The sequence below is a fragment of the Macrosteles quadrilineatus genome, unplaced genomic scaffold, assembly GCF_028750875.1.
Source record: "Macrosteles quadrilineatus isolate MER2022 unplaced genomic scaffold, UCM_ALF_1.0 Scaffold_41__1_contigs__length_1036756, whole genome shotgun sequence".
Lineage (NCBI taxonomy): Eukaryota > Metazoa > Arthropoda > Insecta > Hemiptera > Cicadellidae > Macrosteles > Macrosteles quadrilineatus.
Window position 1 is genome coordinate 260,001 of NW_026542634.1, and position 25,318 is coordinate 285,318.

The window sequence follows — 25,318 nt, forward strand, 5'->3', positions numbered from 1 at the left end:
AAGTAAATCGGTCCTGGGTGTAGAGCTTTCCGTGCCACCTATGGTAGAACTTCTTCCCAATCGGAAAATTCCCTAATACCGTGGAAGGTTAATGTAAATTATTAAAATTAATATGAAAATGTGTGAATCACAAAGGTTTCCAGTGTAACTTACCCGGTTTAGTAAAAACTAAAAACACGCATTTATTTTGAGGATGCCCGTTGAAGGTGGGTTTTAATTTTTTTTACAAGGTTATCTGAGCTAACTTTAAATTTTCTTTTTTCATTCCTATGGTTTTCCAACAAAATCATATATGTTTAAACTATACGAAAAGGATTAAAAACAATACGACAAAAATTTTGAACAGTAGGCGTATCTCATTATAAAAAATAAAAAAAACATTATGTGGGTCACTAATACTTTTACATAGAGTACAGTGCCGTCACAAACTTAAGCCTCATATCAAGGCTTTCATTACTGATAAAAAAAGTTGTGTAACTCTTATTTTATCATAAGAGAAAAAAAATAGCAAATAAGTGACTTATCATGAATGCGTCTTACCGCCTTGAACTATACGATATTTTAAAATCATCATGGATTTCGTCAAAGGTGTGCGCGAAAATATCCAAACAAATACCAGACAAAATATAATGGCTTCGATCTAAAAGTGCTAACTCGCTGATAGGAACCTTTTGTGATATACTTGTCATTTACTCATGTGCTATTCTTTCAATCACTGTATAGTTTTTTTTCTTTGCAAGTTTCAATAGAAAAAAAATAATAAATAATTAATAATTTCCATCAAATAAATACTAACCTTTAAAAAATTATTGAATATAATACGTGTTCTTTATACCATATTGTACTCTTTATTAAGAAATTACCATTGTAGGTTTAAATCACATATTTCCAGTGAAGTACATCATGGTTTCATTCATACTTGGCTAATACAAAAATATTAATAAAAATGAACTTAAATCATTTCAGGAAAATGTGAGTCTAAGTGTAGGCTACTATAAAGTAAACCTACATTACACGCATTTATAGAACTGCAGTATTTGTTGCCTCTGGTATTATCTACAAGTATTACATGTTTAAGGGGTTTGTAACAGTTATATAGAGTAAAATGTTTGTCAAAAGAAATATCTTTTGGCTTAGACATAATCTTTTATTAATTTCTATATTACTATTTATAAAAATAGAAATGTTTTTTGATATATGAAAATAATTATTGTTGATCCTGTTTAATCTTCCATTCCATCCAAGAAAAAGCAACCTAAAAATTAAGTGAAATCTTACCAACAATTTTGCTAAGATTTATCGTATAGATTTGTATACAAATACGACCTTAAAGCAAAAGAAAATAACGTTCAAGCCTTATTTTATATTGAGGACAAAATTGAAATACACGAGGGATCAAAACACCTCTTACAGATTACGAGATGAAACTCGAGATGGATAATTATATCACTGAAAGAAAAGAGGGCACACATATTGCAAAACATACTTCCTCCAAATCCGAGTTGACATATATCTAAGAATAAATCCCGCATCATAAGCCTCCTGAATATGTTTCTTCCTTTGTCGACCCAAACTTTTCATATTGTCAAATTCGTTGTAACTATATCATAAGATGTCTCGTATAAACATTAAAAAATGTGAAAAAATTACTTATGGTATTTGTGGTATTACGTATTATATACTTTACGCAGTATGCTCAAAAAATCCATGAGTAAGCATTAATTTGGTTTCTAGTTTTATGAGAAATAAGTTTATAGACGTTAGATGTTTACTGAATATTTTAGCGATTTGTATTAATGAAAATGTTTGTCTAAAAAAACAAACAAATTATACGTCTAATAACACTAGTAATGATATACAGGGTGATTGATATAAGTGTGCCAGCCGTTTTATTCTAAAACTATAAGAGATATAAAAAAAAGTTAAATAGCAAGTGCCTTGGATTTTTTATTTTAAAAATTTTAGTCAAGTCAACAAAATTATTTTAGCCACCATTTTTCCAATATGGCCGCCAACTTTGATTTTTCTTACGGAACACCTTGTATTTTATGATGTATTCCGGTGGAAAATGTAATTTTAAGACGATTTTATTCTTGTAATTTTTTTCATAAACCTAACTGTTTCAAAGATAATAATGTTTAAAGTTTTGAAAATTCGGCATAAGAAAGAGTTTCGATAAAGGCCTAAAAGCATGTCAGCTGTTTTATTCCAAAACTATTCAAAATTTCACAACTTTAACCATTATTATCTTTGAAACGGTTAGGTTTATGAAGAAAATTACAAAAATAAAATCGTCTTAAAATTACATTGTCTACCGGAATACATCATGAAATACAGGGTGTTCCATAAGAAAAATCACAGTTGGCGGCCATATTGGAAAAATGGCGGCTAAAATAATTTTTTCGACTTGACTACAATTTTTAAAATAAACAATCCAAGGCACTCACCCTTTCACTTTTTTTTATATCTCTTATGGTTTTCGAATAAAACGGCTGGCACACTTATATCAATCACCCTGTATTTACACTTATACTGTTGAATCACAAGACGATAAATACGTATGAAAGATGGTAAGTGATATTCGCCTATTGGGTCTGATGATGTTTGGAGTGTCCAATCGAAATCGATCACCACTTACCATCTTTCATATGTATTTACCGTCTTGTGAGTCAACCGTATATGTGTAAATATATTATTACTAGTTTTGTTAGACGTATCATTTGTTTGTTTTTTTTCAGGTAATTTAATAACACACATGATGCCGATCAAGAAGTTATTCAGTGAAAATATTTGTAGCACAACTATGTACATATGTACATGAACACGAAAACGAGCGTAATTTTGTTCAAATTTTAATGACATTTTTCATAAAAGTGTAGGCTGAATAAACTTGAATTAGCTCGCGAACCAGCAAGATCGGATAATGGGAATGAAGTGTTATGGGGGTTTTGATGTTTTTTTTTTCGAAAATTGGGCTTTCAAAGTTTTAACCTTGAAACATGGAAATTCCCAAACTTCATTACAACTATCGTGTTGAGTTTAAAACAAACAAAATTATATATTGAAGCATGTTTGTGAAACTAAAGATTACAGAGATAATTCAGAAGATACTATACATTAAAAATTGCCTTTTAAAATTCCCTTTTTATTCCTATGGAGAAAAAGAAAACTGTAGTAGTTGGCTTGTCTATGTATATATTTTGATCAAATTTGGCAAATTGATTTATTTCATCCTACACTATTAATTTATATAAACACATTGTTTTTCCTTCTCCTTTCCTTTTGAAGCAAACCTAAGGACTAGTTGAAACTAGTGTTTTTAAACAGGCATTAAATATTACTTGTTAATGAAAATATTTAAGTTGAAATTAGACAATCTGAGATATGTCTCAAAATATTCAAAAAAATATATTAATTGAGATTTACCATACCTACATAATTTTTTCTTAAACAATCCCTTAATTAATTGCATATACATATACTTCGAATGGGCAAATAGTTTATAAATACCTGAGTAAAAAAGTAGTAGTACACTTTGAGCCCATGATCTGCGAAAGCCTGGGCGAACAAGTTAGTCGGACAAATGAAGAAGTAGTCCCCAACAACATCGCCAATCATCTTCTGGTTGAGGTAACCATCGTTGGCGTGCTCCCAGTCCGTGTACTGCAAGGAGATGACATAAGTTACGTACAGAGTACACTGCCCTTCCTTTACACTAACTGTGCAATTAGTGTTCCATTGTGTGAGCTATTTACACTACATCGTATATAGACTATAGAGTTTTGTGATTGGTTGTATTTTGCATGTTATATCATGACTTGACTTCTATACAGTGCATATATTTTAACTGATACTCTCTGTAGTGTATTCCAACTTAGGTTGGGCTTTTGGGTATTGTTAGTTGTAATGTGTTGGTTATGATTTTTTCACCTGAGGGCAGGATAAAATTCCAGGTCCTGAAACGTTGTGTATTGTTTTTTCACCATTGTGATGGAAAATGTCCGTAATAAACTTTTAAACTGTCATCCAATAAATCTTAAAAAGTTACTGGTATAGCGTAACAGGCTCTGGTGTTCCAGCTGTTCGAAAAGATAATAACATATGATATTTTAGCAGTCTTGAGAACTACTAATTATTGGTTATGATTCATATATAGTTATGAAAACATTTCATTAGTATATTGTGAGGAGGTCTTAAAAACGTTTTATAAATACAAAAATACAGCGCACCCGAGTAAAAATGAGTACCTATAAAGTTGGGCATACAATATCTTTCTTCCGTACTGTTATAGTTATAGTATACTCTGTTATAGTTATTCCATTGTATATGTGTTATGTATTCATATAAGTTTCTTATTTGCATAGAATTACATTTATTGCTTAGTAAATGTGGACATTTTTTGCAGAATGAACTTTTTTAACCAACCTGGAATATAATAGCGTCCCGCTCAAGCCTGGAGAAGTTCTTGAATATCGTGTTGATTATGTCAAGAAACTTGTCTCTTTGTAGGAAACTTGGCCCATCCTTCTCAAAATAGTCAATAAAGTCGTACAAAATGAAGTATGTACCTGGAAAAGAAAGAATCTTTGACTTACCCTATTTGTATGAGGAATATATTTGTATATTCATTCTCATTAGATTCCTGTTTGTAATCATATATGTCCACTAATATGTGATTTTATAAGGATTTATAAGATAAATAAATATAGCATAATGTTTTGATATAATAAGTCAATATATGGTTACATTACTCGAAAAAAAACTATTATATACAGATTTAGAACCAAATCTACAACTACAAATGGTTTAAAATAAAGCCAGAAAATCAGTAGATAATTGTAACATATTCATACGCTGCACTATAAACTACTTTAAAGGTATTTACCATGATTACAAATTATAATTAATAAAGGGTACCGGGTTATGCTTATTTTTCTTCTCATTAGTCCAAGACAATATTAGTTCAATATCTATTAAATTTATTAATATCAATAATTTATTTATATTAATTTATTTATTTATTATTATTATTATTTATTAATTATTTATTATTATTATTATTTTTAATTATTATTTATTAATTTATTAATTTATTTATATTAATTTATATGATATCAATTTATTAATATCTATTCAATTATTAATATGAGCTATTCTTACTGAAATAGTTCTCAAACGCTGAGAAAATCATAGTTAAAACTTACCCAGCCAAGAACCATACATATATTCCGCAACACTTTTAAGGGGTTCTAGTGTTACAAGTAAAGTACATGATACATTTTAAAAGGGATTCCATAAATTGTCTACATAACAAAGTGGTTATTAGAATAATTAAGGGATCAATGTCCAGGCTAAAAGCTATATCAATTTTATTTAAAGAGAGAATTTAAACCCGGTTTGAAGCAAGCTCACCATCGTTGGAGCCTTTGATGTGCACGTTTTGGCGGCGATGGAAGGGGAGGAGGACAAACGTGCAATCCATTTTTATCATTACAACCTGTGAACTAATATTCCAACCAGGTAGACCTTTTATTATGAGTTTCATTACCAAAATGAAACTTGGAGAGTTACAAAAATGTTCTTTCACAATATTTACAGTTAAGGATATTAGTTAATTTAATCTTAATTTACAACTACATGTATATAGATTCGTTATATATTCGGTCATTTAGTTTTTAAGTAATTAATAATGCTGTATATGATTAATTAACGTACCCATCTTTTGGTATTACAATCATTACATGTTACATTTTTTGAAGCGTTTGGCTTGTAAAATAATCAAAAACAAAAGAAAGTGAGTAAGTTAATTAGGATTTTAATTATATGCTGTACATGTATATTGCAGTAATTACATAAAAGTTGTTTAATAATGCATAAATAAAATTACCCATACGTGTAAATAGGGGTTTTAAAGTACCTAATAAATAAATAAAATAATCTAAAACTTGATATGATACGAAGTTATCAAGTATAAAGACAGTAATATACAGGATGACAAAAAAGTCCTGAAACGGATTGGTATCTTTTTAACTACATCGGTTAGAAGATTCAAACCTTTCACATCAACTTATATGTATAAAAACTACATTTTGCAAGCATTACCATTTTTTGACCTCCACGAGGGAAACTGAACTCTTCAACTGTTAACTGAAACTTTAACTGACTCTTCCTGGGCCCCCCATTGCAGATTGAAATTCAACCAGCTCATAGACTAATAGTATTCAATATTCAAAATAATTTAACCGGGTTTCAGCTCTCTAGCAAATGTTGACTACGAGTATTTGCCAATACTAAGGCCCATTTTGTAACGGATGAACCTTTTTTGAGACACGGTTTCCGGCAATGAACTCCACTTGACACGCCCTTTAAAATGGTATGCATATCAACCTATGCTTACATTAAAGATTATGTACTTACTCCTCATGGGTCGTTCCCTGGTAGAGGTCAAAAATGGTAATGCTTACAAAAAGTAGTTTTCATACATATAAGTTGATTTGAAAGGTTTGAAAGGTTTCAATTTTCTAACGGATTTAGTTAAAAAGATATTAAACAGTTTCCAGACTTATTTGTCACCCTGTATAAAACGAGATGATGTTAAAATCTTTCTAGTACTCGGTTTAAATAACATTTCAGACTCTTTATCAAGTTCTTGGAATATAAACAAATTATTGGTGATAAATCTAAATAAATCTGTCATCTCTTCACGGACAGCGACAGGCAATAAAAACTGTATCAGATATTTCATTCTATCATACGTTGAGCTTCTCTTAGAAATACCAGATAGTAGTTTTTGTAAGGACACAATATTTGTTTTAGAAATAGCATCAGTGTAACGGACGTTTTTATTAACCCCTTCACATCAACCCCCTATGGTTATAAATTGTGGTAAACTGCATTTCCTGTGTTGTGTTGTGTTCAGACTAGTATATGTGACAGCTGAAGTCTACGTCAAGCAACCCATCAAGCCTAACTTAAATTGTCTTTATTCTATTTTAAAATATATTATGTTGTCTGTTAAGTCTATTTCTTACATTTTTGACCATTATAAATAGTTATTAGTATATGGTTTGTAAGGAATTTACCATTAAACAAACGTTTTCCACATGGGTTCAAAGTTTAATAGAATAGCGTTGCTGAAAAATGTGATTTATAAACATATACAAGAAAATTATTCTCAGTAGTAATTATATTGGTATATTAGGCTGTCATTAATTAGTTTTACAGAACATGTAATGGTTAACATGGAAAGCTGGTAATTCATATTATATTATTATTTCCTTGATTTCATTAGTGTATGGATTCCAGTTGTCAAGGCTTATTAAAACAAATTTATATATTTTTTTATATAAAGTATTTAATCAACAATTTTAAATTCGCTGTTAGTTTTGTAAATTGTTTTGTAATCAATAGTTGACTTTTTAATGGTTTGCCAATCATGGAACTGGAGTGAAGTGATTGAATATGGACGAAGAGAAATTATTATTTCTATCATTTAGTATAAAAATTAAATTACAATTCACTAGAGACATTTCACTGTAAAACAATGTACTTTTTAGAGCACAGCGTACATTATATCGCTGATATTATATAGGAATGAAACTTCACAACGTGTCAATATACCCATAAACATACGTGCTACATATATACTGTATATAGCTTTCAAGTCTTACAAGTCAACAAACATTCAATGCATCGTTGTGAACGACATTTTGTTTTTACAAGGGAATGTTAACCATTCCAAACCTAGCTATACATCATATAATAGTACATAACTAATTCAGCTCATCCACATTTTATAAAACATCTTGTCTCAATATTACAGTACACTCTTTGGCGAATCTCTTTTATTTATTTTAAAGCTTTATTTGAGCGTAATTGATCGTTTTGAAATTAAATGTTAACAGTCAATTCGACATAAACATAGATTCTAAAAGTTAAAATAATCAAATATTTAACTTAAATATGATACTTAACTTAACACTAGTACACTATGTACAGTAAACATTAACAAACTTAAATTAATTCCATCGCAGCTAGTAATGTAGGCAAAAGTTCCAAATTTACATTGCTCATCAATGTGGAGCCAAATGAAGTAAAATGATGGAACTAAATGAAGCGGAAAATGGAGACAGGGAAAGAATTTGTTGCTAACGTAAGTGAGACAGTTTGGAAGAGCTATAAATCTTTCATAAAGTTTTTAACAAGGGATAAATGAGACGCAGTCAACGTGGGGCTGTTACAGCGATTAGGATATTGAATAACTTTCGTAATTTCTTACTTCTTCTGTACAAAATTTTGATCGCAGTCTTTTCCCATTTTTACGAATATTTTCTTAAATGTCGTTGGACGTTAGCCGTAGTTCATTTATATTAAAATATAAACCTCTACTAGGTAGATACAATTATTTCGATGTTTATACCAACTTAACCTAACATTTAAGTTGGGACAGATTAGGTTAACGGAAGAATCACAAATCACCTTAGGCACCTAAGTGAGCATTCAAAATCTCACATTCTTAAACTGGTCATAGCATCCAATAAATAACAACATAATAATGTTACATTCTTAGGTTATTAAAAATGCATGTTAATTGAGGGACATTCAATGGTCCCCGATCTCTTAACCTTAGTCTAATCACACAAAATCAAGTGAGCCACATAAAAATTAACTGAAACAGCTTTACACAAACAAACTTAATAAAAATAACTTGATAAAAATAACATCATACTGTCCATAATGAAAACTATTCTCTTTTTAAATCTCCTCACATTATCCCAATAAAGATCCTTATACCTAACATTATTCTTATAAATTCTCATAAATATCAGTATGACATTCTTTCTTTTAAATGTCACAACAAACAAATCGGTTGAAAAGCCGTATTTAGGAAACACGCATATTTCATTGGTCCAAGTGGTCAATTCTAAAATACAAAGTATCAGCAAATAGTTTTTGAACTTAGATGTGTATATGAAACAATGTTAAACATTTTCATAGCTCAGGTAGAACTAAATTACAAGAAATGTGGTATTAATTGAAGGAATATAACAACTTGACCTCCACAACACAAGCCTATTGCTGACATGGGCTAATAATAAACTCGTTTTCATTGTACAGTAAGATCTTTAATAAGCAACTAAAATGATTGGAGGACGTTGGATGGGTTATAGAGTTGGACAAAACACCAACAGCGATGAATATTTTAACCATTTATATTACTTATAAAATATCAATTTGCCATAAATTTATTACTCATCATTTACGTATCTAATTTTCAAACAAGAGTATTTGTATAATTAAATACACTGTATTATTAAAAAAATTACGAAGTGATCGTAAAGGTCACTTACCCTCGTCCTGGTTGCTGCCGATGAGGATTTCTGTGTCCTGGAAATCGCCCTCCTTCAGAAGATCGAGTGGATGTTTTGGAAGGAACACGCCGTCAATGGTAGGGGCTGAGGGGAACCCTAGGATGCCGAAGTATGAGTTCCATTGTTGGACTGATATGGTCTTGGCGTCCACAGCTCTCATACAAGACATTACCCTGAACATAACATACAAGGGATGGTAAAAATATGGTGCAATAATTGAGGATTGGCATTTTACTCAACAATATAAAAACATGACCGGTTGGCTACGAAGTTGTTAGTGGTGACTAACAGAATCAGGTTACCGGGAAAGCACTAAATCTAGGCGTTCCGTGCAATCCCTAAAGCGTTTAGGCAATACATGAAATGGAGTAATAGTATTAGGAATTTATTTACTTACATTTTTATTTCCTGGTTTACATTTTACAGAATGCCCACAGTTGCGTCGGCACTAAATTAATATAAATATTTGCTGACAAAAATTGTTTAATTTTCAATATAACATATCCTGTGGATGGTTAGGTTAATCTGTTTAGATTTTATTAGTTAATACCAACCAAGGTAACAAAAGTCTTAAAAACGCTGCAAATGCTAAACTATTAAGGTTTTCTCAAGACCTTACAAAACACATTTCAAACAGGTTTTATCATTGGATTAACATATTACTTAAATACGGATTGAAACAAACTTTGTATTTGTATTGGATAGGTAATATTCTGGTCTTTGAAGTATTGCCAAAATCTCCCGTGAACTTAATTTTCCAAACATTACCAAAGCTTGATACAGGATCAACCTGTTTTTTTCTCTTAATTTAAAACTTCCCATTAGTTGGAGTAATCAGTAAAATCTCTCACTGTTTGTAAATATAAAACCCTTGCCATATATAGGCTCACGTTGTCACTTAATAGCATCCCGTGTATAATATATAAAACATTTGTACAATGCACGTAGAACTCTAGCGTGAGGTGAGTACTTACAAAAAAGCCAAAACTATGATATTGAACTTGTACGAACAAAACGGGTTCCAACAAACTTTTTCTCAGGCTGGAAATTTCTTACCCGTCATACTTGGCTGAGCATATTTCTCGTCCTTCGCCATGTTCGACCAACATCTAGCGGATGAAGGGTTTACAACACCTACTGTGTACGAATCTCACCTAGAAGGACTTTCGACCAGCATGGACGCATTGCAACCGCAGTCATCGATGAGTGTCTTGGCTATCTCGACTGCCCTCTCTCCCGTCATGAAGCTCCAAGGGGCGTTTAGTGTCCCTGACTGCATGATCCCTCGTCTGACCAACCCTCGGGTGACCGGGGATACGAGATGTAAGCTCACCTGCAACAGGTCATGGAAGAATCAACTTGCTGGACAAGCTAAAATAACCACAAACACGAAATCTTGGATTTGTATACATGTTATCATATGTAAAAAAAAGTGTAAAATACCTGGTTTCAAACACACTCAAAACCATTGTTTATTTGATAGTCAAAGTTGCAATGAATTCTAATAGGCTGGCTGGTTACATAATCAAGTGTTTTGTTGTGCTGCAGCATAAACACCAGCTGTTTTAATCAATGTATTGTGGGGAATTTCCTTTTCTTTTACTCCCTAGGAAAAAATTAAGTTTAAGTTGAAAAAATATACCTATTTCATCAGGTGATTTTGCCGAATAAAATGGTCCCAATAAACATACAGGGTGAGGCAATTTATAAATAGTACAAACTCATTAATGTTCACCCTTTAGATATAAATAGCACATCAAAACACAACTTATCTTTTGCCATTTCAGCCTAACAAAGTCATATTTTCCATTTCTTGAAAACAAAATCCTGCAAGTGACGTCCTTGTCCTACTCGACGTTCCTTTTTAATCACTTGAAAACTCCATCAAATACTCCTCCAGCATTGCTTCAGGAATCACTTAGGTTTTTGGGCAATTCTTAGCTTTGGTTCAAGCAAATCTGTGGGTCGACTTTGAAAAACCTCTAACTTCTAGTAACTTATCAGAATACTCCCCTCCAAAAAAAGAGCCCACGTAAAGCTTTCAACAACAAACGCTTCCTGGCAAATCTCTTTGGACTTTCGAGTTACTGCAACTCGAGCGTACAAAAGGTTTTGCGGCACCCACCGATTATTTTTAAGGTTTAAGCTGTAATCCTAAATAATTTTACCCAGTTAACCACTGTCTTCTAATCTGGAACAGCGCCATGTTGACCAAGGATGGGATGTGTTCCAAACAATTTCTGGGGTTTTGCACAAAAATCACTATTTTTAAATAGGTTGCCACAACAAAATCTCAGTGTTAATAGCCTCAGTCATAATGTTAACTAAAATGTCATAGTTTAATTGATGTTATAAGCACATTCTCTGTTCATTCATTGTTGATTTACTTATAGTATGACGACTAAAGAAAATTGGGGTGTTTTGCCTCACCCTGTATTATTACAAAAGTTAATAGTTATTTGTGCAACTAGTGAGAAAAGTGAGCAATTGACTCACTCGAGAGAAATCCTTACTCACGAGCCGTAGGCGAGTGAGGAATGGTTTCTCGAGTGAGGCAATTGTACTTTGAACTCGAGTTGCACATTATACTTTTCCTACAGTTACCATAAAACAAATAAATTTGTGAAGAAACATAACCTATTTTTACACAGAAGTGAACTTTAAATATAACATTTAATGTGAAGTGACAAATACAACGGTACAACAGCTGACCAGCTGATTTACAGCCACTGCTGCCAACGTATTTCGCGCGCATACGACGTTGCCTGCATGTTACGCGCTCACAATTTCGTGCCTTCACGTTGCAAATCTGGAGTGAGACAAAGTAATTAGAGTGAGACAATGTTAACATTGTCTCACTGATGAGCGAATTGGCCACTTTGCTTTCTCAAATCATTGAGAGAACATGTACATTGTTATGTAACTGTATGAAAACTAATTAAACACAACTTAAAATTAAAATTGTATTGTATTTACCATCGTGTTTCATCGTTTTTTTTTATCATATCGGCATTCGACTTTAATAACATAGACGAGTTTAATTTTGTTATTGTGTTGGCGGAGAGCAATGTTGTTTTGCTTCTAAATAACAATAAAGTTCATGTACAGAAGCAAAACAAGACAGAAATATTTTTTGGAGTTTGACAATATACAGCATTGTCGTTTTATGATTTCGTCAGCTTAATAATAATAATAATAATAATAATAAAAATGGCGAAGTATAACAAAAAATACTGTCCATCAGACGGGTAAAAGTTTCTTTTCGACTCTTGCTATTTTTCTTTAAACATTAGATCGAGTCAAAAATTCACTCCAGACTGAAAATGTGATGACATATTGCCAGTTTCAAATACAGTAATGTGAAGTTCAACATTACTGGACTCGTTGAAGCTTAGTTCCCACGTGTATGTTGTTCTTGATAGTAGTTGGAATTTTATGATGTGTTAGAACTTCTCAAGAAATTTTCTAATGAGAGACACACGCTACAATTTATTCCATAAGTAAATTTTATATTCGTGAAATCTTTAGTTACAACAAATGAATTTATGATAAGAAAATCAAGTAAGCAAGGCAAGAAAACTAAGAGCTTAAACACAGGTTTTGATTATTATCACATAACATAGCTTGAGCATTTAAAGTACACTATTGCTGACAATGTATTTTCTTTCGTCTAAAATTTTAGCATTAATAGAATACCACATCAGAGGATTTTTTTTTATTTAATAAATAAATCATTGCGGTAAAAAAACTGAATTTAAGACAATATTTCCATCAACAAGTACAGGGTACATTTATATTGTTAGTGTCCTTTACATGTTAAACAGTTGTTTGCAAGGTGTTAAATTTTGTAAGCATACGTTTTACTTTAACTGAATGTAGACGATAAAATGGAGCAATGTATTGAACAAGCTTGGTATATTTGAAGGTGATAGACTATAAAATTTCCCGTTAAAGGCAATGTATAAGGGAGTATTGTGATGCGAGATTGAGATGAGTAAAATGCATACAGCCATTGGTTAATATATTGGAACATGGAAAGAAAATAAAAACCATCCTACTATTTGAATTTTCTTTATTTCAACAATGACCATAATTTGTTTAGTTATGGATTTACCAGGTGAAACATAACTTTATTATGTGCCTCGTGGTAGATTCAAGAGAGATTCAAGAGATTTGTCATACCATTCAGTAATAAATACAATAGGTAACATCTTAAAAAATCTTAAGTAATCTTAGGTAAAATCTTGGTAAGGATTTAATTTTCAGAATATAAGTGGTTCAGTCACTAAACAGATTTGTAATGTTATTTATCATGAATGCCAACTTAATTATTATTTTCACTGAAAACGACTACTTAACAAAAATACATTTTGTTGTTTATTATTCCAATAATATTGTCTAAAATGAGTCCATTATAAGTCTAGCATATTGACGTAAGAATGTTACGTTTGCGCTTTTCTTATGTAGGAAATATGACCGTCGGTCTCATGGTACATTTCACAACCGGGACGGATTCACTCTTTCGTTTTGATGTCCCCAGTGATGACAAAAACAATGGATATATTTACATACACCAGACAAATTGAAGTTTGCTTAGTCTGTAGACTTAATGCAGCGTAATGAGTCAATTTAGATCTGTAACTACAAAACGTGACAGGCCCAAGCTTAATCGTTTGAAAAATGAGTTACAGGTAATGAAAGAACGTGTAAACCCATATACATTTATTATTGTGAACAATAGGGGTTATGATGCTAAACCAAATCTTCTATTATCCGACGCTCTATTACAAGAATATATTGCATTATCAAGACCCGGTGGGGGGGGGGGGGGTAAAATCAGAGATCGGACAGCTCCCTTATGAGAAACTTAATCTAAATCTCCCATGGTTTAGATAACACAAATGCATTCTAGTTCTCACAGCTTTTGCTTGATAAACTATTAAAAGTTTTATAAAATATTGTTTACAGCTCGTGAAATTTGTAAGAAGAGGTGAGCATCCACAAAAGCAATAAGAGACAAGAAAGGGCGCTAAATCAAATTTAGTTGATTGCTGTTTAGTTTCCCTCTACAGAAACGTTATTTACCTAGTAAAACCCTTGAAAATAAAGCCTATTTCATCTCTTGGTACTAGTATATGGATTAATATGATTCCTTTTTTAGTATGCAAATTAAACTGGACTATAGTACTGTAAACAAAACATTGAAACGTCAACTACGTAAAAATACCTATATAAGATCCGATTCCCTGGGCCTAACATTATCATTACACAGCAAATAACCATTTAAGATTGACCGATTTGAACTTGGAACTTCTATTACAAAGCCCTTATGTCCCTACCAATATACGCCACAGTCATAGTTTATATTTACCATCAAACACGTGGTGCAGATAATAGAGTTACTGAAATATTGGCTGAGATAAAACTAATTTTTCTCGACGAGTCATGTTTTATCATGTAATATCATGAATACTATGTTTAAGTAATTGTTAATTTTTTGTTAGGTTATCAGTTTCTAGGTGTATGAAGAACAGAGAAATTAAGCTCAAACAGCAGTGAATTGTCTCACCATGTTATAACATGCTCGTGTTGCAGTAACTTGAAACCAAGAAATAGCAGAAAGAATTTAGAACATGTCTGCGAAAGGAAAGGAAATAGAAAGATGGAAGACAGTGGATAGGGAAGGAGAGTTGGAACGAAAACAATTTAATTTAACCCAATGCTGCTATTGACTGGAAACTCGCTCATTCCGTTATATACCAAGATAATCCATACTAAAGATACTTTTTTATATCAATATAATGTTATAAACAGCTTAAGTCAGTAAACCAGTAATCAAAAGTAGCTTTATATTTTACACAAGGATGAGTTATCGTAGATTTATCAAGCTGTTTACACAAGGGATTCTTTTTTTTTAGAGGAAAAGAAAATGGTATCAATATTTGTTATCAACTATTCATCTTCAGTATAGTAACATTCAGTTTATAAATACAATCTAAGTCAACTTACTTATATAAAGAGTTTGTAAACTGTTTTACTTTGCTTATTTGGGGATATACAGGGTGATTGGTACTCAGTGTGACAAAAAGTTTTTGGTGTAAGTACAAAGTAAATGAAGTGTGATGATGCATATAAAATGTTCCAAGTCTAAGAATAATACAAAATGACAGAGGATCAGTTGTAAAAACTCCATTGTAAATAGATTCAAAGATAAAAATTAGGATGTTTGATAAAAACTTAAAAAACTATGGTCTATTGCATTTTTCACACCCTGTATACAAGAAAGTGTCGGAATATCTTAAAAACTGCGCCATTTTATAAGCTTTCCAACCATATGCTACACTATTGAGGTTTAGATTTTTTGTTTTTTTTTTGTTTTAGTGATTTGAATGCCAGAAAACAGGGAACTTTTTTACTGTTTTACTGTTCAAGCTGAAACAAAAACACAACTTTTGCTTAATATATGCCGACTTCCTATGTTTTAAATGTTAAAGACACTATGCTTTGTAGTCTTCAAACCACGAAAGCGTACATAAGCAGACATAAAGCTCAATGGTGTAGCATATGGTTGGAAAGCTTATAAAATGGCGCAGTTTTTAACATATTCCGACACTTTCTTGTATACAGGGTGTGAACAAATGCAATTGACCAATGTTTTTTTAAATTGTTATCAAACATCTTAATTTTTATCTTTGAATCTATTTACAATGGAGTTTTTACAACTGATCCTCTGTCATTTTGTATTATTCTTATTCAAAATTTAATGTAGAACACGAAAATGACATTATCTTCTCAAATCCATATACAGGTAATTGAGAAATAGCTGTATTAAGTTTAAAAACATAGTTATTTTTGAAAAACATAAAATAATTCTTTGGCAAACTAATTTTTAGACTTGGGACATTTTATATGCACCATCATACTGCATTTACTCTGTACTTACACCAAACAAAATTTGTCACACTGAGTACCAATCACCCTGTATGCTAATAAAATTTGACAAATCTACTTTTTTCCCCTAAGCTATTAACTTTAATAAAAGCGCCCCTTATAACCTTCTCTGTAGCGGAAAACGTAAGTGATGAATTAATCTGACATATTTTATTTGAATCTAATTAAGGAATATAATAAACTAAAAATCCAATCAGGCAAATGAAAATTCACTTAGTCTCCAGGTTTACTGAAGCGGGGGTATTTATTAGGTAGCCTATAATTAATAACATGTATTGTGCACAACTCAATGAGGTTAGGATGCAAATAAGTGGAAATAAAACTGTATCCACTGTACAAAGGCTTTCAAATATTTCGTAGAATATTTTACTGACGATATGCGATTGTATTGCATTTCCTATATGATTTTACACACATAGAAAAGGGTTCTAACGCAAAAGTAATCAAAATGAAGACAATCCATAAAACTATTTAGAGCCATCATTTTTTTTTTACTGAAACGCTTCAAAGTATAAGCACAACCTTAATAGGTATTTTATGTAAATCAAAAATATTACGATAGTTTTTCGATTCCAATATTATATGATAAACGGATTTAATAACTCAGAGGGTAAATCGTGCAGGTTAGCGAACAAGGGAATGGCGTGCAAGCTAGACGTAACCTTGTTGTGTATGAATACTTACAGTATATATCGCTGTAGAATAATCATTTGTGCTACACTGATTGTTGTCGAGATTGTGTGTTGCTTATTTTTCTTCTAACAAAAATTCAAGCTGTTTGAAATGTTGTTTAATAGATATAACTTTACGTTTCAAAATGCAGTTGTAACAATTTTATTTTTCAAACACCTCACGTTCGTAACAGTATTCCTGGATAATGAAATTGAATGTAAATACATTGAATTGAATGTAAGTGATATTAAATTCTGGCGACTAGCATAATAAACAGAAATTTGTTACACTAATAGGAGATGAACAGGGATTTCCTCAAATATAAAACAGTCAGCAAACTTTAGCCGTTTTTACTAGATCACATACAAAATAAAACTTATTTTTGTGTGGTTTTATATTCCTATCGAAGTTGGACAAAATAGCGAAAGGTACATTTTAATTACATTTTAAATAGATATTTCGTTTAAAATTCCTACGTAACATTAAACAGGTTTACACAAATTTAGCCATCCTTACATAAAAATTAACTATTTTAGCATCATAACAATTTTTGGATGACAGATTGTGATTATCTTTATTTATGTAACTACTAACTATTGTCCAAGTCCTATTGTTTAATTGTGATTATGACTTGGCAGCTGTTAACAGAATAGGTTGTAGTCAAATTCATTGGATACAATGAAGCAACTAACTGGTACATGGTACGGAGTCATGTTCGTGAAGGGCGATCTGTACAATCGGATACATAATTGATGAATTACTAATAATTGAACCAACAAGCAGCAATGTCTAACAGTTTTCACATAACCTCTACTATCGTAGAGTAGAATTTATAGAATTTATAGAATTTATTTATAGTTTATTATTTTATCACATAGTTTATTAAATAATAAAGTATATGAATTTCACCATATTTCACGTATCTTAGTTGAGTGTACTTTGTTTTTCACATTGAGTTAATAACATATCACGGACTTTACTAACACCTCATGGTTCATGCATTTAAAAATACATTATAGATATATTTATTTAGGTTTAACATTGACATGAGACTCATAGCCTATTGCGAAGTCTCGTGGTCACACGATAAATTGAAGCCTTGTAGCGTATTTATATATTATACCTTTAAGGTTATTCTAGGTTTTGAAGACGAGTAGTTAATTGTGATTATCATTTTTTCATGTTCTTTCTGTAGTAAAGGGAAAATACAATAAGGTCATATAGCCATATACCAAAATACAAAACGGCTTATCTTACAAACATCAAACTCCTTGATGAACTATTTTATCTTTACTTACTTGGAGGAAAAGTCATTCAAATGAAGTGAAACAAATCAAATCAAAATTATTCTTTATTCGTTCTGAACACAATATACGTGAATGGTGTAAATACAATAATAGAATAATACATAGATAATATAATAATGATAAGATAATAATGATAAGATAAGGTAAATACAAAGATATCAATAATAATGTAAATAAATCAACGGGAAAGATTATTTACTCTATAACAGCATTTGTTGCGTAGAAACTTTTAATAACGGCTTATTAAATGATTTGAGAGAACACATCGACGATTCATAGAATTGTGTGGTCTCTTTCCTCTTCTCAGAACCGAGTAAATGACTGTCAAGTGTATAAAGGTGTTTAAGAGCATGTTAAAAACTGTTGAGTCGAATAAAATGCGGTCACGTTTTAGCAACACGTATTAGTTTTCACTCATATAGTGTGTCTTTAGTAATCTATGGGCCCAATGTAGTTAATTTACTATTGATTTACCCTGTCAATTCCATCCATATAATGTATTAATCACCAAGATAAATGTAGATTTATATTTTTTACATAAAAGTTTTCGAGCTATACACTTAACCACTGAACTTCAAGCAGTTTTTTTATCAGCTAAAGACCTTTAACATCCTTAAAATTAAGAAAAATATCAATCTTTCACGCAAAAAATTAAAGGTAGTAAATTTAATATCTAATATGACTGCATCAAAAAAATAAAGCATTATAATATCTCACTAACATTTTTTAGACCTATGACATTATTAAAACATAACATAAACATTAAATATATTATGCAACTAGTTACTTATCAAACTTATATCTAGTAATAATTATATTTTTAGCACGATACGAATGCTAATTTAAGAACAAATTGTATATGAAAACGTGCTTTGGAACTCATTCAAAAAGATTGCTTTATCCGAATTGTTACTATAATTTAATGTTTACCTACAACTATCAATTAATTACTAGTTTAAGCGTCAATGCTACGGCAAAAAAATTGTTTTACCCAAAATAAAAATCATATCTTTCACGTCAGTTTATTAATTGATGTATTTTCCTTAAAAAAAACTATAGGGTTTGAGCTTTCCTGTACTAATCGGTTAAACTGCTAATGCTAGTTTGCTAAACAAACAAGAAATACTATTTGGCAAGTATTTTAATAATGAACAGACATTTAAAAATTAGAACATTATACATTTATAGAATTTGTGATTTAATAACGTTTTTAAAAGTTTTGTTTATCTTTAAATATATAAATAGTGTATATTTAGAATATTTATCCGTCTATTAACTTAATAATAACGCAATAATAATGAATAATAATGCAATACCCTTAGGATACAGATGTGTAAAAATCTCATGAGTACATTGAAGTTTCTGAATAATTTGTGACACATTTTATCTGCCTCTAGTGCCTCGGATAATAGATTAGTTTTTTGTTTCTGTCGCAACATAATAGCAGGATTGGATGTCATTCGCACAAAGTTACAAGTAATAGTAAACCCCTGCGGCACTTTGTAGATTCTACCCCAGTGTACGTGTCTTTGAGAGGCTCTGCTTCACGGTTCATCCATTTATATATTTTTCTCTTTGAACATAACTAAAAGAAATTTATGTATAATTAAATACTCTACGCAAGTAAATTAAGTATTTATAAATATTAAATATATAAAAAAAGTTTACTTTACGGGTATATAAAACACGCGAAACTGATTGCATTATTAAGATCCATGAACAACCGGGAATGTATATTTACAATAACCACGTCTAAGCAGCGTATTTAATTAACTCGCTTTTATAATCCCTATATTAATAATACACGGTTTCAGTTAGTATTTCTAAAGTGGTTGATTTTGGCAACTATGCCTACCTGAATTGACATTTGTATATACATTTTATTCTTTAATCACAGCCAAGGTGAACTATCCCCATGTCAGTAGAAGGTGTTCAGTTTAGATTGGGTACTCAAAGTAAGGTTGATTATTTGATCAGAGTGGTCAATGAAGAAGACCACTTTTATGGCCCGTTAGAAGGAAATGAAATGAAATGAATGAAATGAAATGAAATGAAAAATGTCTTTATTTAAGAGGCGAAGTTAGGACTAGCAAGTCCTCTCTACCACTTAACCTCTAAAAACATAAATAAACTATCCACTTTATAAGTAAAATTAAATAATCTAAGGTACCATATTATAAAAATGTTGAAATTAAATTAAATTAAAACCCAAAAATCCATTCACACAAGCCGCCAACAACCCGCCACACCAGCGCCAGAGACTCATTCATGCCTGCTACTCAAAATCATAGATTTTATCTCTGCCCCAAACCTTGCACGGTTCTCTATGGATTTTATATGGTCAGGAAGAAGATTCCACATTCGAATTGCAGATACTAAGAAAGATTTATTAAAAACTGTTGACCGGTGAATTGGTGTAGATAAAAGAAGAGAGCCTCTACGAGTGGAACGGGTACTGATGTCAGAGATGAAATGGAAGTTATCTGATAAATACTTAGGAATTTTACTGTTGATAATGGAGTGTAGAAGACGGAGGGTGTGAAATTCCCGAAGTTCATTTAGCCTCATTAATGAAAGCAGGTTGAAATAGGGAGTGACATGGTCATATCGTCTAAGGCCAAATATGAATCTGATACAGGAATTCTGCGCTCGCTGAAGTCTGCTAGAAACCTCATTAGTCATGTCATTGATCACCACATCACAGTAGTTGAAATGAGTCAAGATGAGAGTTTTTACTAACATGATTTTCAAGTTTAGTGGAAAGTAGTCTGCAAAACGTTTGATGGTGTGAATAGTCCCAAAGACCCTGTTACAAGTGGAATTTGCTTGGTCAGACCAATTCAAATGTTTGTTCATTATGAGTCCTAAGTTTCTCACTTTGTCGCAGTAGGTAAGGTCTTTTCCGTCAAAGCTAAGTTGTGGTGCAGTGAGTAAGTTTATTTTAGTCATTAATCTGGGGTAGCCAACAATCATTGCTTGAGTTTTGTCAATGTTGAGTTTAAGTCCGTTGTTTGTGGCCCAATGAGTTATTGATTCAATGTCAATGTTCATGAGTCGCACAGCAGTATCCATCTCGTCTACATTAAAGTGAGAGTAAATCTGTAAGTCGTCAGCATACAGATGGTAGTGTGAGTTAGTGATGTGTTCTGTGATGTCATTGATGTAAATTGAGAACAGTAGTGGGCCAAGAACAGATCCTTGAGGAACACCTCTAGTAATCTGCTCCCAAGTAGAACATTTGTCACCAGCTTTGACACACTGCTGACGATCAGATAAATAGGACTCAATCCAGTCAACACAGTTGTCAGAGAAACCAGCCAAGCGCAGTTTTAGGAGTAAAAGAGGATGGTATACGCAGTCGAACGCCTTTGAAAAGTCAAAGAGGGTTAAAATGGTGGCCTGTCTGTTATCCATTGCACGGCGGATGTCATCAGTAATTTTCAACAAAGCAGTGGTAGTGCTATATTTCGCACGAAACCCAGATTGAAAATCCGATAAGACGTTGTTCTCTTCCAAAAAAACTGAGAATTTATTATGCACTATTCTTTCAAGGCATTTAGAAAGGGCAGGAAGAATGCTGATTGGTCTATAATCAGAAGGGGTATTGGGAGATGAAATTTTCTGAAGTGGGCGAACAATGACTGATTTCCAGATGGAGGGGAAGGTAGAGGTTGCTAATGATCTGTTAAATATGAATGTTAGTACCGGGAGAGTAACTGGTAGAGTGTCTTTAATAAACCTAATAGGAATATCATCAGCGCCGACTGCGTTACTTGTCATCCCTAGGATTGCCCTGCGAACATCAAATTCACTAACTGGGGAAAAGAAAAACTGATTTTCTGGCATGTCAAGTGGTCTAGATGTGATATCGGCAACATGGTTAAAGGCACCTGCAGAACTTATAGGAATATTCACAAAAAAGTTGTTAATAGTGTCGAGACTGATGGATATTTGATGTGAATTTTTAGACTTGCCGATACCTAAGTTCTTAACTTTGGTCCACAAAGTTTTGGATGATTGTTTCTGGACGTAGAATTGGACACACTAAATTTTTGTTTCACTACAACAAGTTTTTTTTTTCACGAATATATAAATGTGACGTGTAAGGTATGGAATGACGTACATGATTTTGCAGACATTTATAACATTGGTCTCCACAGATCCAAGCTAGCCACACTTATTTTTAAATTCACTCAACCATCTTTAATAAGGTTGGTGGTTTACCAGCTTTGGCAAGAATTCGCCACCCGAATGAACGTCACGGGAACAATTTTATCAGAGCCGAAGAGGACGGTATACCTAATATTAACTTTGTAAGCAATAGATCTGCAAAAACTTGTATTTGAAAATAGATTTTTTCTGCAGAAAAGGGGTCAGCTTGCAGGTAAGTCGTACAAGGTGGGTTGTAGATTAAAGAAAAAACTTATTGATAACTTACTAGCAGAATTTTTTAATTCCAAATAGTTTGTGATTCGGACACTGAAGTTCCAACTAAACAAAAGTTACAAATTAATCTGTAACAGGACACTGAGACCTTATTATCTAAAATGTATTTGATGATTAAATTATTTTAAGGCCATTACATTGGACATTACTGCCTTTTCAATGAGTTTATTCCTCCGGAAAATCATTGAATTGGCATGTACAGATCCTGAATGTCTTTTCAAACATTTAATCACACATTTAATCATTTATTTTCAAACATTTAAAGCACGTTATCTATTTGTATTTATTTGATCAAACCAGTCGATGGTTTAGCTATACGATGGCCACTTTTATTTGTTTTGTATACAATTCCATGATTAAATTATCCATCTGCACTTTTTCTGTGGTATAGTTCATTTTTACAACACAGAGACATCAATCTGTTCTCTTATTGTGACACTCCTATCCCTTGTTACATATAAGAGGTTGCACATAATTATATTTTCTATTCAAAGTAACGTAGGAATTTTACTGTGACCTTATTAGCAAATTTCCCTATAGGGAAGTAGCTATTACCGTAGGTGGCATGGTGAGACCTAGTCCCGGGACCGATTTACTTTTTCATTTTGATGTTTGATGTCCCCAGAGGCTAAAACACCATTCGTTAAAATGTTTATATAGGCTATGTATATATACAATATGTGTCCGTGAACGCGATAACTTGAGTAATTTTTGTCCGATTTTGATGAAATTTGGTTTATAGGTGTAAGGCGGGGTAAACTTGAATAAGTTCGCGAACCAGCATGATCGGACCATGGGAACGGGGGTTTACGGGGGTTTATGGGGTAAGAATTGGGTTTTCTCATTTTTGACCCTCAAAACATAAAATTCCCCAATTCCTCTTTAGACCTTTTTAAAGAGCTTAAAAAACAAATAATTTAGTATACAAAAGTGTTTTTGTACGGTTATTGGTAACGGAGAAAATTCTAAAAATTGATAATTTAAAATTTCCATGTTATGCTTATAGAGAATATTGTAAAATGTTATAGTTTGCTTATTTATGGATATATTTTGATCACACTTGGCAATTTTATTTATTTTATACTAAGCTATTAGTATTTTACTAAAAAAAAACACTTTATATTACGTACCTTGTAGAAGCAAACCAAGCTACTCGTTAAACCTAATGTTATTTAAATAGATTTAATTGAAACTAATTTCAGACAAATGGAAATTCGCTTGGTCGGCAGGTTTTGTATTTCAATACAAAGAACCAATACCATTATGTCTGGTAATTGCAACATTTGATGTACATAAATAATCCTATCTTTTGTTCGGTTGCGTGGTCGGTCGGCGTTCCGTATAGAGTTACCTATTATAAAACACTTAACCTACTCTTTTGTTTTATACTAGCCCTTGCCTTGTTACGAAGTGCGCATTTTCGTGTACAATGGCAGTCCATTCTCCGTTACTTTATATTTACGGGTAATCACGAAATTAAAAACCAATTATATCGGCGACATAAGGAATCAAGACTTGAAAATGGACACTGGACAGCTACTCGAAACAAACAGAGCGTCAAACATATGCACGGCAACATTTACTCTTTCAAGATTGGCAAATGAGATAAATGAATTTAAGTGCAATTGATGGTCGGCCTATGCCTTCCCCACTACTGATTTTGACTACAGTGTGTTTTGTTTTTTAACTTACTTCTTTATTTATGCAAAAACTGCAATATATAGAAATATGCAGTTTGCGGGAATCGTCTATTGACGTAGGAGCCACAATAGTTGCGAATTTAATGTGAAGTTCCCATTCACCCGCTTTCTCCCCCTACCCCTAACTTAAATTTTTTTTTATTGCAAGGTACCCCTTTTGACATACCAAATGTGAGGGCATGAAAAAAGAAAAATAATGGCGCCAACTATAGATATCTACGTCAATGCTATCATAAGTTATGGCAGTTAAAAATTTGAAAATTCACTCTCTTTTTTATAAGTTTTTGAAACGGCTGTGGTTCGAAAACAGTAAGAACTAGCAAAGATTTGAAAGAATTTTCATAGCCAGGAAGTAAATTTTCTACAAAACACTCTAGTGTTTTCCGAAAATCGCATCCTTCACCTTCAAAAATCACCCTACTTGAAAAATTTGTAAAATTTTTCGGATTTTTTACGATTTTTTTATTGAAAAAGCATGCCAGCTAGTCACACCTTTGAAAAATGCTTGTTCAATCAAATAACCCGTAAAAGGTCCCAGAAAAGTAGAAAAAAACCCAGGATTGACGTAGGGATCTCTAGTTTGCGCCATTCTTTTTCTTTTTCATGCCCTCACATTTGATGTCAAAAGGGGTACCTTTCAGTTTAAATTTTAAGTTAAGATCAGGAGGGAAAGGGGGTGAATGGAAACTTCACATTAAATAATAGACGATTCCCGCAAACTGCATATTTCTATCTACAGTATTGCAGTTTTTACATAAATAAAGAAGCAAGTTAAAAAAAAACACCCTGTATGACTTAACAAGGGATGTGTTAAATAAAGTACATTAGTTCTCGAAAAAAAGGAAAAATAGCCAAATTTGTCAACCATATC

At 32.0% G+C, this 25,318-nt stretch overlaps 1 protein-coding gene across 1 annotated transcript in view; it reads right to left on the minus strand.

The window, feature by feature from the left end:
• LOC129005901 (acetylcholinesterase-like) overlaps positions 1-25,318 on the minus strand; it is a 145,377-nt gene that overhangs the window by 11,915 nt on the left and 108,144 nt on the right. The window contains exons 4-7 of the mRNA XM_054434944.1: positions 10,526-10,704; positions 9,351-9,544; positions 4,426-4,568; positions 3,511-3,663 (exon numbers count right to left, since the gene is read on the minus strand). Coding sequence (XP_054290919.1) covers positions 3,511-3,663; positions 4,426-4,568; positions 9,351-9,544; positions 10,526-10,704 — 669 coding nt within the window. The remainder of the gene's footprint in view (positions 1-3,510; positions 3,664-4,425; positions 4,569-9,350; positions 9,545-10,525; positions 10,705-25,318) is intronic.